The sequence below is a fragment of the Bufo bufo genome, chromosome 3 (genome assembly GCF_905171765.1).
Source record: "Bufo bufo chromosome 3, aBufBuf1.1, whole genome shotgun sequence".
In the NCBI taxonomy this organism is placed as follows: domain Eukaryota; kingdom Metazoa; phylum Chordata; class Amphibia; order Anura; family Bufonidae; genus Bufo; species Bufo bufo.
Window position 1 is genome coordinate 565382327 of NC_053391.1, and position 16073 is coordinate 565398399.

Here is a 16073-nt window from a genome sequence, read left to right on the forward strand (position 1 = left end):
TTCCGTTCCTCAAATTGCGGAAGGCACACGGGCGGCTTCCGTTTTTTGCGGATCCGCGTTTTGGGGGCAAAAAACGGACCGGTCATGTGCATGAGGCCTTACTATAATTATTACTATTTGCCAAATGCCAGAATAATGAGAGAGTGAATGTTTTAAGGCATTTTGATTACTTTTTGCAATGTCAAAAGTTTACATACACTAAGATTACTATGAAAAAAGGAAAGTTCAGCAGCTCTCACCTGCCCCACCTTCACCTGTGAGCACGGAAAGCCATCAGGAACCGGGCAAACATAAATCCAAAAAGTTCAAAGATCCATCTCCACTTCAGTAAAGGAATTCTTTTATTTTTGCTTTCGGTAAAAACACATCCAGTTACAAAAAGTCTTGTCTACGCATTTTGGGCTACCATAAGACAATTCAAGCCCTTACTCATGACACCGTAAGACATTAAAAAGGCAGTATTTATAAGGAGGGTTGCACCTGTCGTCACTAATTGTGGTCACATGATTGCAAACACCCTCAAAAGAGGCCACACCTTAAACAACACTTCACTACAGAAAAAGAAAAACCATACAATCAGTAAAAAGATCCTTGAGTTGTATTAGCTTGAGACAAATTGTTTAAAGGAATCATTCATAAATGAGGGAACTCTATACATGAACTATTGCTGTAAAATTAGATCTAAACGTTTATTTAAACCCTCCGGTTGATGTGTGTTTAGTTCAAAGATCTAGAAGGATTCTCTATTTAGTAATTTCCTTCTGTGGTCTCCTCCTCTTTTGGGCAATATAACCCTTTCGATGCCTTGTGCGACCAGGTCCGATGTGTCCCCACCATGGTAGACAGCAAAATGCAGGCTAACAGCAGACACATTGCGGCTGCCATGGTGGGGCACATCGGAAATGTGTTTACGTATCCTGGTCTTGATGGCATTGGTGGTGCATCCAACATATTGCAATTTGCATTTTCTACATGTAATTAAATAAACCGCATAGGTAGTATTACAGTTAAGATATTATTTCATATGGAAAAGTTTGCCATTTGAGGTTGAGACAAAGGTGGTTGAAACTGACATATGAGTGCAACAGATGCATCTATGATGTCCGCATCTGTAACTCCCCTTAGTTGTTAACCATACAGGCTGCGTTTTTTTCTTCTCCTGGTATAAACTGGGACTAACATAGCTAGCAATAGTTGGCGCCCTTCTAGCTGCACATTTGACCCCATCTGCGACTATATTTTTCCACTCTTTATCATAGGCTACAATAGGAAAATGTTTTTTAATAATATGACAAATTTGCATATACTCCATACTGTAATGTGTGACAAATAAATTGCTAAATTTATTTCAGCTATCTTTATTTTAGTTTTTTTCGTTATTTTCCCTACCATGGGACTCATCACTGTCAGGCAGAATTTCCTGCTTAGGATAAATGAGAGAACTCCTCTCAATATCCGTTACATGCCGTATTGCAAATGCCACTTGTCCTCTAGCATAGGCATGTTTCGATAATCTATGGGCAATGTTCTCAGCTTCAATCCTGAAACTTTTCACGTCTGTGCAATTTCTTCTTGCACTAATTATTTCACCCCTTGGTATATTGGCTGCAACATGTTTTGGGTAACAGGATGTAGCATGGAGAGTAGTATTGCCAGCCAATGGCTTTCTATATGTGGACGTATAGATTTTAGTGGTGAGGGGATCCCCTCTCAGGCGCAAATCCAGAAAGGAGATCTCCTGTGTGTCATAATGAAGACTGAAGGAGATGGTCTCCACACAGGAATCTATGTAGCTGCCAAAGGCTGGTATGGCCGTCACATCGCTCGTCCACACCAAGATCAGGTCGTCGATGTAACGACCATACCACCTGATGCAATGCCAGAAAGGGTGGGTGTCGATGAGGAGAAAGCTCCTCTCCCACCATGCCATGAAGATATTGGCTATGGAGGGAGAGAACTTGGCCCCCATCGACACCCCCGATATCTGCAAATAAAACTTAGTATTGAACATAAAGAAATTACGCCTGAGGAGGAAATCCACCACCAAAAGTATATATTCTTGTAAGCCCTTAGTGATATTCCCATAAGTTTTTAGGAACCATGCTAAAGATTTTAATGCCAGGCCGTGCAGAATATTGGTATATAAAGACACAACATCCGCTGTAATCCATGTGTAATGTGCTGACCATTCCATATTCTCTATTGTTTGTAAAACGGACGTTGTGTCTTTAAGAAAACCAGGTATATGTGGTATTAACGGTTGAAGTATAGAATCAACCCACTGAGAGAGTCTCTCAGAGAATGATCCAATACCCGCTACAATGGGCCTAAGGGGCGGTGGAAAGGTGTTTTTATAGGTCTTAGGGAGTGCATGAAAAACAGGGATGCCAGGAGACATAACATATATATATATTCTGATTCCTTTTCAGTCGAAAACCCTGATTTAATTCCTAGGTCTAGTATATTTTTCATTTCTTTCTGAAAAGAGGGGAGGGGGTTGTCACCAAGAGTGACATACACTGTAGTGTCACTCAGCATTGACTCAATTTGGGCCTTGTATAGGCCACTATCAAGTACAATAACCCCGCCCCCTTTATCAGATTGCTTAATTACAATGTCATCCCTTGTTTTCATATGTTGTAAAGCCCTCATTTCTTTTTTGGTTAGATTGTTTTTAATATGGGCTGAATTAGCTTTAACTTGGTCATGTAACCAAACCAAATCTTGTTCCACCAGTTCCTGGTATCGATCAAGTGTTGGGGATCTGGACTGGATGGGATAAAAGTCCAGATTTTTTGTAAAAAAATGTGATGACCTGTTATTTAAATCCAGATCCTCCAGGACTGTGTTCGATTCCTGTAATTCACATGCATGCATCATTTCTTGGAAATTCATGTTTCACATGCATGCATCATTTCTTGGAAATTCATGTTTCGTATATCATAGGGACATGATTTTATACCATAAACAGAAGAATATTCAAAAAGATCAGTGGACGTCATAGAGTGACCCGCCTCCTCCTCCACCGCACTGCAAAGATCTTCTCCACCCACCTCAAAATGTCACCGGAGGGTGAGGCTGCGGGACAGTCTATTGACATCCAGGAGCGTCTTATACAAATCAAAATGACAGGTCGGTGAGAAGGTTAATCCTCTCATAAGCACATTAATATCAGCTGACAGTATTGAGGCAGACAAATTAATCACTTGGAGTTCATCCTGTCCTTTTTGTATCTCACGGGATATATGCGGTTTTCGGTGCTTCCGACCCGCCCGCCGTTTTTTGAAGCCGCACTGTGTGAACTAGTCTCTTTAGCATAAGAGGTATGTGCAGTTGAAGAAGGAGGGTCTTGTTCGGAATCCATAGAGTCCAAATCCGTGGAACTAAATGAGACCTTCTGGATATTTTTTGTTTTCTTTTTATTACGCAATTTTTTCAGAATAGAGCGAGGTGTATTATGCTTAGGGTCTGTCCATGTATATACCTGGTTCGACTCGTAATCAAGCAGATCACGGTTGTATTTCATTTGTTTGAATTTTATTAGGTCATCTTCCATCTTTTGCAGATTTAATTAATAATTTATTGTCCAATTTGCTGAATTCTGGATTGTTGATATGCACACATAGGGTTTCTTGTGTTTTTTTTATATTATCCCTGAAATCCACTAGTGCTTGACTTTCATTCCGTATGATCAAGTCCATTAATTTGAGAGAGCACTCTCAAAGGATAGCTTCCCATTCCTTTAAAAAAAACATCCGAATATATGGTAGTTGGTTTTTTCTTTAGTCTGAGCCCCCTGGGAATCATCTGTTTATCTGTGTACTTTTTCAGTGAGGTAAGATCCCACCATGTACAGAGTTCTCTAGACATTAACTTTTCAAGCGAAGACATTGACATGGTTAATTGTATATTTTCTTGGATGGATTTATCGGGTGTATCATAAATGGCATTCATCCTTAGTAGTCTATTCTCATCCACCCGTGTGAACAACTGCTTATAGCAAAGGCAGGGAGTGCTCGCAATCCTGACATAATATATATGTAAAAAGGAAAGTTCAGCAGCTCTCACCTTCACCTGTGAGCACGGAAAGTTCAAAGATCCAGCTCCACTTCAGTAAAGGAATTCTTTTATTTTTGCTTGCGGTAAAAACACATCCAGTTACAAAAAGTCTTGTCTACGCGTTTTGGGCTACTAAGATTACTATGCCGTTAAACAATTCTGGACTGCCCATATGATGATGTCATGTGTTTGGAAGCTTCTGTTAGGTTTGTTGGCAACATCTGAATTAATTAGAGACACACCTGTGGATGTATTTAAATGCACACCTGAAACACACTGCTGCTTTGTGTAGCATCATGGGAAAGTCTAAAGAAATAAGCCAAGATATCAGGAAAATAATTCTGGACTTGCACAAGTCTGGCTCAACCTTGGGTGCAATTTCAAGATACCTGAAGGTGCCTTGTTCATCTGTACAAACAATTATACGAAAGTAGAAACAAGACAGGAATGTCCAGCCATCATACCGCTTAAGAACACCATCCCAGATGTGAAACACGGGGGTGGCAGCATCATGTTGTGAGGTTGTTTTGCTGCAGGAGGGACTGGTGCACTTCACAAAATAGATGGCATCATGAGGAAAGAAGGTTATGTGGAAATACTGAAGCAACATCTCAAGACATCAGCCAGGAAGTTAAAGCTTGGGCGGAAATGGGTCTTCCAAATGGACAATGACCCGAAGCAAACTGGTTACAAAGTGGCTTAAGGATAACAAAGTCAATGTTTTGAAGTGGCCATCACAAAGCCCCGATCTTGACCCTATTGAAAATTTATGGGCAAAGCTGAAAATGCAGGTGCAAGCAAGGCTACCAACAAACATGGCTTAGTTAGTTTTGTCAGGATTAATGGGCCCAAATTCCGACCAACTATTGGTAGAAGCTTGTGGAAGGATATCCAAAACGTTTGACCCAAGTCATACAGTTTAAGGGCAATGGTACCAAATATTAATGAAATGTATATAAACTTTAGACTTTGCAGAAAGTAATAAAAATGCCTTAAAACATTCTCTCTCTCTCATTATTCTAGCATTTGGCAAATAATAATAATTATGGTAATCCCAATTGACCAAAAACAGGAAAGGTTTATTCTGAGTTCATGTCAGATATTGAGAAAACATGCATATGTGTCTTTTTATATAGTGTATGTAAACTTCTGGTTTCAACTGTATATAGACACATACATAGTATTAACACATTGGCCACTAGAGCTGACACAATAAGATAGCTCTCATTTTTCTGCTTTGCTTTATAGTATCAGATATAGATGAGACAGCACAAGAATTCCACAGCTGGCAGGATGCAGATGTGGAATTCTAGTTCTGTCTCATAATTTTTATGGTTAATACTCCCATGGATATTAAAGGGGTTCTCCGGGAATTATGAAAATAAAAATACTGAAATATTTTATTATAAATATAATCTCAAATACATTTTATTAGTTATAATGGCTTGTTTTCATAAAGGGAAACAAAATGGCCGCTGTCCCATCAGTTCACACAAAACCTGTCCTGATCACACAGGAGGACAAGTTACTTCACAGCACTGAGCTAAAGAGCTTCCTCATCCTCCTCTCTGATCTGCTTGTCAGAGATTATGATTCTGAATACAGATAATAAGAACTTTAGCTGAATGTCTGGGGAATTTAGTTCATGAGGAGACATGAAGTACAGAGAGGATGGACAGGACAGACTGTGGAAATGTGGGGCTGTGGTAATGGAGACTGTAAACAAGAGCTGCTGCTCATTAGCCACACCTCACCCTCCTCTCATGTCTCCTCATCATCTCCATTTCCACAGAGATTCAGGATCATGATTCCTGACAAGCAGAGAGGAGGATGAGGCAGCTCTTTACCTCAGGGTTCTGAAGTAACTTGTCCTCCTGTGTGATTAGGACAGGTTTTGTGTGTACTAATAGCACCGCGGCCATTTTATTTCACCTAATGATTGCTCCCTAGACAAAACAAGCCATTCTAAGTAATGAAAGGTATTTGTGAATGTATTTATTATAAAGTAATATTTAAGTATTCTCATTTTTTTATTCCTGGAGAACCCCTTTAACCATAAAAATGAAGTAGCAACAGAGCCAAATTCTAGGAACTTATTTTATTGTGGCTAAAGTAACATACAGGAAAACAGTAACATTTTGACCTTAAAGGGGTTGTCTGAGATAATTACCAATTTAGAACATTCTGTACCACTTTGTAACTTGTCTTGTTCATGCTTATTGCAATTGTCTGTATTATGTATGTATATCTATTTTCATATGTACAGCGCCATGGAATGAATGCTACTGTAATAATGAATAATAATAATACTATGCCCTTGACTGTTCTAAAATAAAAAATTGCGCTCTACTTACCGTTTTCTCCAGAGCCATGCTCTATGCCAGGGGTCAGCAATCTCTGGCACTCCAGCTGTTGTGAAACTACAACTTTATTCTCTTCTATGGAAGTTCTGAGAACAGCAGAGCAAGTGTGCATGCTAAGAGTTGTAGTTTCACAACAACTGGAGTGCCGAAGGTTGCTGAACCCTGCTCTTTGCCATTAGTCCGGCCAATGTTTGTTCACAAACTGCAACGGTGACATGCAGGTGTACGGCATGTAACCAATGCAGCCAATTTTTGTCCTCAGCAGCATACTGGCCATCTTTACACAGACAAAACAGAAAACTATAGATAATTCACAAAGATGATGAGTAATATATGTCAATAGCTCACATGCAAAATTGACGGTAAACTGTAAAATGGTTCTAATTACAAGCACATTGCCTCTTTTTATATATTTTTTTGGATTGTCCAAGATTTTTACATAAGTTTGTCTACTCTCATAGCTCACTAAAACATTATTTAAACAACAGCTCATTTTCTGATGATACATTCCCTTTAATATAACCCTTGGATTCTGTATTACATTTTTGTCTTTGCATGGTCAGGCAAGGAAACATATCACATAAATTACATTTTACACTTCAAAATAAAAATTCTGAAAAGAGCAATGATCTGAGTTACTGCATCAAGCTTAATTCTATTTATGCTGAAGTTTTATTCAAATGAGATGACCCCTTGTCAAGAATCACGCAGTACATTTCCAAAATAAATTGAATTATACAAAATATTTTCCTGTTTACATGGAACTTTTTCAGTGTGCTGCTTGTTGCCTTATGTTTTTCATTTAGCAAATAAAATATTGTAACCATGCTCATAAAAATCATAATGTCAACATATGCAGGAATTCTTCGAAATTGACTTGGTTACCATATTTGTTATTAACATGCAATACAAAAACAAGCACAAAAAATGTATTAAATAGTTATATGATGATGGTAAAATATATTTCTTCTGAATTTAATTGAAATGAAAGGCGTAAACTTATAGAACATATTATTGAAGCCTTGTGTGCATCACTGAAAACCGAGAGAAGTAGATGGACACACAGGAGAGATAGTTCCCTGATTGTTATAAAGTAGAAAACAAAGACTGGAAAAAACATTTTGAAAAATGAGAGGTGAAATCAGATTGCTATGAGAAATTGCTCCACTTTTGAAGTATTAGGCTCACTACATCTCCCCAAATCTCTTTATTAGTCTTGGTGGAGAATGCAGTTCAAAGATCATCTGTACATTTGGACCCCATTTAGAATGGGCTTACAAATTAAAATGGAGACCATTGACTGTGAGCTATGGACTTTATGTTGTCTTGGACTTTATATTTGTTTTATACCCAGAAGTATTAGATTGAGTACTGCCACAGCAGAATAGTTATACCTTGCTACTTTAGTAGATCTAGTAGCATGATATCTCATTTGAACTCCTGACAGTATTCAATGAATTGAACTTGACTTGTGCTTATAATATAATGGTAGGCATCCACTCTCTCTGTCCCACTTGAGAGCCACAGTACTGTGTAGATGTCTTATAGTAAATAAATGAAAAATCCAAGTAAATGATCTCTTAATATTTCTCATGGCATGTAAGATGCTATTGGTGGGTGCAAGCCTGGACCTCCTCTATTTCCCAAATTGAAGTGGACTTGTAATATATGGAGCACCCTAACCCTTCCAAGTACCCTTATGAAGAAATTTGTAACTGTAAATCTTAAGCACAATTCTTTAGCTACAGGTCCAATGATTATGATTACAATATCTTCTTACATGTTGCTGGGATTTCTGTTTGATATTTAGTGGTGCTTATCATTTCACCTCTACTTGCATTGGATTATAATCTATATCTGGAAAATGTTCATTATACAGGGTTAAAAAAACAACAGTTAATTCTTGTCATTTTCACAAAGTTGCATTTTTAGCTTGTACTGTTTCTACAAAGAAGTAGATAATTCTTCTGACCAGTCAATAGACTCAAATATAAATCAACAGTATAAAGCATACCTCCCTACTTTTCGGACGGTCAAAGAGGGACACTTTTGGTTCATTGTGTGAAAGATAAATTTTTCCTGCATATCTATACACTTCCATAGTTTTCTCTTGTGAAATAGAGCAAAAATAATCTGAATATAAAAATTTCTAAAATCCCAATTGCATCAAATAATGAAATAACATACAAGATGGGCTTGAATATACAGAGAGGAACCAGACAAATACTTTCTGCATCAATATTGTGAATATAATAATGCAAATTTACACCTCAGATCAAAAAGAGGGACATTTAAGGAGCAAAGAGGGACAGAAGGACTTGGATCAAAAAGAGGGACTGTCCCTCCAAAAGAGGGACACTTGGGAGGTCTGGTATAGAGTGTGCTATTAAGAAGCCAACATTGGTTAAGTAAACAAACCCCTGTCATAAGCATTCTTTCCTGCCACTCTTCCTATTTTCCTTCCTTGCTTCCCTTACCCCCTGTCTTTCTTCCCTCCCTTCTTTCCCTCTTCCTTCATTTTTTCCCACTACTTTTTCTAATCTACAAACTCATATTGTTTTGTCTCCATACCTTTTCAATTTTTCCACTATTCCTTCAGTGTCCTTGCTTTTTTTTCTGCTTTGCACTGTGTTATTCTCTTCTCTCTTGCTATATTTTCTACAGTACCTCTCCACTTTCAAACTTCATGCTTTCTTTTATACCTATTTCCTCTTTGTGTATGTCTTTCCCTACTTTCTATCTTTTCTTTTGTATTACTATTTCATTTTTTTTTTACAATTTTATACTGTACGCTCTACATTTCTATTTCTGTTCTTCCCCTCCCTCACTTTCCTTCTCCTCTTGTCTTTGGTTCTCTGGGCTTTGATGAGTTGATTGTTTGGCTTGGCTCCATACTGGAGGAATTCTGGCTCTGTTCCCCTGTGTTCATTACTCCTCGGGGAGCTCTGAAATGGCCTGCTGCACCAGAAACTTTATTAGAAACAGATGTCCCTCCGTCTGTCCCTCGGGGCTCCGTCTCTTGAAGAACTGGTGCCACTAAGATCCCTGCCATAGAAAAATAAGGAGGGAGACTTGGAGAAACAAGACTGAGGGGGGAGAGTGATTGCAGAAGCTGGATAAATAAGAAAAAGTAAAGGTTATTAAATAGGTGAAATACGGCAGTATCCCTTACGTAATGTAAAGATTCTAAAAAGCAAAGCGTGTAATAAAGCTATGTTCATTCATACAGGGATCTTAATCCTGCCCATTTTATTGCATGGACAACAGTAGAGGATGCATTTTCTCATTTTTTATTAACAGTTTGTTCATGCCTGCCATGCTCTGTTTAACCTTTATAGAGATAAACTGTTCTAAATCATTGCCCTGGCTTCAGGATGCAGAAACTTTGATAATTTTGGAAAAGGCCTAAAGCCAGCTCCAGCTCCAATACATTCCAAGCCTCTGGGTTATTAAAAAAGCTTTAGAAGACTGTTTACTTGTATGTGCAGTATTAATTTTGCTGCAACCAGTGTCAGGAAATGTTGGGCTATATTACTTTGATTGTTGAAGTTCAGTACACTGATTTTACTGTGTGTATATATATGGTATATCCTATTGTGTATTGCAATTGCAATGATTTAACTGAATAACTAGGCTGTATATAAGAACTTTATAGAACTTTATCCCCATATTGCACACACATGCAGAGATGAATTTGTGCTCCCAGCACACCTTCTGCCCACAAAAAGCGTATAGAACGCTGTTCCTCTTTGCTGTAATTTCTAGGTTTCACAGCCATCTTGACCACAATGTGACTAAACTTATACTGAGCTGGAAGGTCAACTGGCTTGCCAGACAAACTAGTCACATGCCGCTCTTAGACAAGACCAATTACTACTCCTTCCACCCTAACTGTTTCCAATAAAAATATAAAAGTATGGAAACCTTTTGAAGACCCCTCATAGCAAATGGCACAAAATATCAACAAAGTCTATATTAGTAAGTGTTATATAATCATCTTACATACACATTGGTCAACCATAGCCAGAAAGTGACCAATCCCTTTAAGCATTATACCATATGTAGGTGCCAAGATGTAGCTTAGTAAGAATCCTATAAAGGCTTTTAAAGTATTCTGTGTGGTCTTAGGTACCCCTTTCTAGGTTCTGATGGTACGCTGGTTAAGAAATACTGGGTAAGAGCCTATTAGTGACTTATTTCTGGCCTCTATACAAAACAATGAAGCATAGTAATGAACCCTACTCTACCTAAAAGCTTGTACAGACCTAGTATGGGTATAGATATTGAACACAGTTACAAGAGTTCCCTGCCCTTAATCCTTGAAACCTAGAGTCCATTGCTATGGCAGTGGTTTGCTCCCTTTCACTTACAAAGCAATGTCAAACTAATTGTTGAATTTATGACAGTAGATATAACCAGTTGATAACACAATGTGGTCTAACAAAACTGTCCACTTAATAGTTAGAACCATAAAGATGTGTCTGCCATGCATTGTGTATCGTATACATTTTCCCCCTTTGTACTTTATTTAAAAGTCATGTCTCTTAAATTGGCAATCATGTCATAATAGAAAAAATGATATATAAGTTGGTATCTATGGTCTTACCTGCAGTTTATTTTCCTCAGATCTTGCTTCATGGTTGACTTTTAGCTCATTTTCTTTGGGGCAGATCTACGATCTGTGACTACAGCTTAGCTACAATGACAAAGAGAGTCTAAGGTAGTCCAAAAGACACCTCTTGACTCGTCATTAGTTCAGGCTTATGCTGTTTCCCTCCTCCTGCAGCTCTGCCTCCTCTGATTGACTGTTGTGTATAAACAAGCCCGACAAACAAGCTCATGGGGAAGTCAGTGCATAGAGTGCTGATTTCTATTACATCAGGGGCAAAATTATTATAAAACTCTGATTAGAAGACAATGAATGTAATATTTAGGATCTAATATACTATGAAAAAATAATTTTCTGGTGGTTTTTGTTTTGATTTTTTTTTTAAATGGGGCTTGGTAGTTTGTGGGATCCTTGGGAATATGTATGGGAATTTGAATGAGAACTCCAACCTAAAGCTGCAAAGTGAGCTTAGGGTGGAGATACCAGGTTTCAATTCCTGAGGACCCTGCTGCTGAGTTTCAGGAGGATCTCACCACCACTCCATGTTTCTACCTGATGACAAGTCCTGTAGATATTTTTGAGTATTGTTGCATTTGTTAACTAACAGTAACAATTAGTTTTGGTCGGAAGTCTGATACTTCATATTGTATAAAGAACAAAAAAAATATTGTAAACATCTGCATCCTTATGTAAATTAGATTTCTTGTATGTTTGGAAGTCCCTTAAAATACCAATTAAAATGTCTGAATGCAGTTCCTTTAGAGAAACAATGTGCTGAATGTCATAGATTTAAAAATATGTTTAAATAGGAGCATTTTAACATTCTCATTTCTACTCTTTCTCTTCTCTCTACAGCGGACCCGGTAGTGAGAGTGGATGGAAACCCTCACTGCTGTTATTTTAACTTCAGCCCAAAAATTATGTTCACCAAGGTAGTAAAAGCCCAATTATGGGTTTACCTACGACCTGTGCAGCACACCTCCACTGTCTACCTGCAGATTCTGCGCCTGAAGCCTGTAACAGAAGAAGGCAGCAAGCACATTCGTATTAGGTCTCTGAAGATTGACTTACATTCACGTTCAGGCCATTGGCAAAGTATTGATTTTAAGCATGTTTTACAAAACTGGTTCAAGCAGCCACACAACAACTGGGGTATTGAGATTAATGCCTTTGATCCCAATGGAAATGATCTTGCTGTTACTTCGCTTGGACCTGGAGCAGAAGGCCTGGTGGGTATTATTTCTTATAGTTTGTAAAAAAAAAAAAAATACAAATATGTAAAATCATATTAATAATTTCATATTAATAATTTATTACATTATATTATATATAAAATAGCTTTCATATAAGATGACAAAAATATATCAATATAGAAAATTTCAATGTGTTGGAAAGATGCCTGATTTTTGGAGAATATAATATTTCCTCTGAATATGAGAGGCAGAATGTGATTGGTTGCCATGGCCATCTACTCCCATCATCCTTTGAAACCACTTTTGATCTATTACTCCCATTGTGTGTTTTGACTGTTTACCTTTACTTCAGCTGCAAATATATTTAAACACCTTGTTACTACCTTTCCCATCTTATTCACCCAGAATTACGTAAGTAGAAGAAGTCTAGTATTCGAACATCCATAAAATCCATATAATTTTATTTTGTCATCTTAAAACCAGAAAACGCAGACCAAATGCACTGCCTATGCTTTCTGGGTCTAAACAGCGGGACCCTTACTCATGGCTTCATAAGTAAGGGTCATACTGACTAGACTTGAAATGTGTAGGTAGTGCATTTGTACTGTTCCTTCTGGTTTTAAGATGACTATAAAAATTATATGGAATTTCTGAATGTTCGAATGCTGGTCTTTTTCTACTTACATCATTCAGATAATAATAATTTACCATAAGTATTCTGCCAAATGTTCATCCATCTGAAAGTACCTCAGGTGCTATCACCGCAGTCCTAACATGGCACTAAGGAAGGTGATGTATTGAACTGTTGTATCAGTCCAAGCATTTCAAACTGTTCAGAAAATGACATGATAGGAAACGTTACTTTTAATCTTCTCTTCTTTTCACGCTGCTTTATTTTCAAGCATGTTTTTTTTCCTATACAGCACCCCTTTATGGAATTGCGTGTTATGGAGAACAACAAGCGATCAAGGCGAAACTTGGGCCTTGACTGTGATGAGCACTCTACTGAGTCACGTTGCTGTCGCTACCCGCTTACTGTGGACTTTGAGGCCTTTGGCTGGGACTGGATTATTGCTCCCAAACGCTACAAAGCCAACTACTGTTCTGGCCAGTGCGAGTACATGTTCATGCAAAAGTACCCCCACACTCACCTGGTCCAACAAGCAAATCCACGGGGGTCTGCCGGTCCTTGCTGTACTCCTACCAAAATGTCCCCCATTAATATGTTGTATTTTAATGACAAACAACAAATTATTTATGGCAAGATCCCTGGAATGGTTGTAGATCGTTGTGGATGCTCTTAAGACGTTGGCTCTCTGTCCTCTAACTACTCATATTCAACTCTTTTCTTTCTCTCAAGGGTACAAGCAGACCAAAATTTGGTATTGGGGATAGTGTAGTATTTATGCTACCATTCCCTTTATCTAAACCTAGTTAAACCGCTAGAGATTTGACACTTTTATGTCTTATTTCTGCCTTTAGTTAAGCTCTTGCAATGACTGCTATCGTCTTTACACCTGGCTAATATGCCATTTCAGTGTTTGGGCCTATTCCTATGTGATTACGAGGAAGAGAAGCTAGTGGCAGCTCAAATCATGATGTGTCATATTGTACTAGATGAAAGAGACTTGCTATCATTTAGGCAGCTTACAGTGAAAGCTAATCTTTTTCATTGTGCAAAGCTGCAAATTTAAGGGGTTTGAAGGGGAAATATTTGCTTTGACGATTTTTCTTATCATTTCTTGCAAGTTGTTGGTTGCAAACTGGGGCTGAAAAGATCTGTTTTGCACTTGACAACTATCTATTGCATTACACGTTTTCTCAGAAGTGCATTGCATGGATTGCTTTGCACTTTACATTCTACCCACTTCCATAACTGCCTTCAAATCACTGGAAATTCCCTCCTACCTTTAAATTTTTGCAACTCTTCCCTTAAAGGGAGACTCCTGAGGAATATTCTCTGGAGGTTGCCTGTATCTACTGCTCTGTGCAATACAAAAGGCAAAGCATAAGCTAAATAAAGAATTCCTTGTAAGTTTCCACTTCTGGCTAATCATGTAATGTCTTTGTCCTTTCCCCAGTCATATGCCATATGTAGCATATGCACCAGGAATCCTGTTTGAAAATTGGTGGCAAAGGTCTGGTTCCACAATCAATAGGATAAACTTAAAACTTGAAAATATATTATACTAGAAAGATACTTTGCCCATAAATGTTTTGTGCTTAGCCTGGATTTTCTTCCTATAGTCCAGTGAGTATGAAATGACAAGGAATCATGGTGTTAATGCTTCTCAGGGATTGGGCTAACATCAGATTTGAGTGAAGTTCTTGTTTATCATGCTTTGTAGGACTATGTGATCTAGAGACCACTCATTCCCACTTTTGATCTATCATAACAAGGAAAGTTGCCGTTATTTCAATCCACTTGCACTCATCACTCATCCTTAGTTATTCTCAACTGAGTTTGTTGTATGTCTAGCTTTATTAAATAGGGCTCCCAAAAATGATAAACCAGGGCACCCATATTACCTGAAGTCACCCAATACCTTTAAGTTGCATTAATACAAAATGTTCTTGGTACCCATCCATACTTGCACTTCTATCGTGGGTATTTTAGGACACTGTGGGAAAACAATCATTCCTTTTAGGCAATGTGTGGCAATAAATGAAATGGAAATAAATGGGAGCTGTCCATGTCCACCTCTGTTTGCATCTACCGTAAATGAAAGTATCTTGTAATTTTGACTTCAGTCCAAAATCCCCCTTGAACAGACTTTTTTGTCCAAAATCTATTTTATATATATATATATATATATATATATATATACTGCAACATTTCATCCCGATTTCCAGATTTAAAATGTAATAGCTTTAAATGATGGTGACATTTTAAATTTTTACTAACAGGAAGAGATGAGTCAGAATCAAATAAGTTCTGGAAACTTTTACATTTGCAATGTTCAGAAACCATGATTAAAACTCAACTGGTTCAATTTTTAAGCCGTTTTAGCCATTTGTTCCATGATTAGAACATTTTAGATCCAGAGGAACAAATGGACTGTAAATCTAATATCAGCAATAGCATTTAAAATAATAGTAGCTTTTTGGAAGAGACATTCTTCATTGTATTTCATACTTCAGAAACATAGAAAAGAAAATCATGGACTTCAGTTTGTTTTTGAGACATGTACGATGGATATTTTTTTAGCATCAGAGGTCCAAAGGATCTGTTTTTTTTTTTTTTTTGGGTGGGGGTGGTCAATGGCACCATTTGCACTATAGAAGGTCTTTGGACCAGTGGAAGAAGAGATGCCATTTTTTGTGTTCCTGTTTAGTCTCCAACAGGCTCCAGACTTGAAGGGATGGGTTGTCCAGATGCTGTAAAATTCTCTATAGGAGGCATTGCACTGTAAACACCCACATGCATCAGATTTGAACATCCAGGACTACTAGAGGTAGTCCCTTCCAAGTTGGGACTGTCCATCATTTATATGTGTATGTTTACCTGTGTGAGTGGGAACAGTTTGTAGAAGGTATGTAGAGTGGAAAAGCTGGAAGGGGATTGTCTGACATTAGAACGCCAAGAAAACAAACTAATGCCTACTTTAGGGGTGACAATGTCCTTATGCCAAATGCTAATTAAGCCGCGTGTTGCTGTGCAAGCCTCCACAAACTTTAACGGACTATATCTATCACAAACTTGACTTGACTGTAATTCCTGAACAGTTGTTTGCAGCTTCAAGCTTTGAGCTACAATATAACCATTATTGCTATCATTACCTGATGTTCTCGTAACTACATGCAAAAGCAAACACCATTTACTGCACTCGCATTTGTTGGCTGGATACT

The 16073-nt window shown here is 37.9% G+C and overlaps 1 protein-coding gene across 1 annotated transcript in view; it reads left to right on the forward strand.

Moving 5' to 3' along the window:
- GDF11 (growth differentiation factor 11) overlaps positions 1–15045 on the forward strand; it is a 150318-nt gene extending 135273 nt beyond the window's left edge. Inside the window, exons 2-3 of the mRNA XM_040425599.1 lie at positions 11887–12260; positions 13148–15045. Coding sequence (XP_040281533.1) covers positions 11887–12260; positions 13148–13528 — 755 coding nt within the window. The 3' untranslated portion in view covers positions 13529–15045. The remainder of the gene's footprint in view (positions 1–11886; positions 12261–13147) is intronic.
- The last annotated feature ends 1028 nt before the right edge of the window (positions 15046–16073 follow it).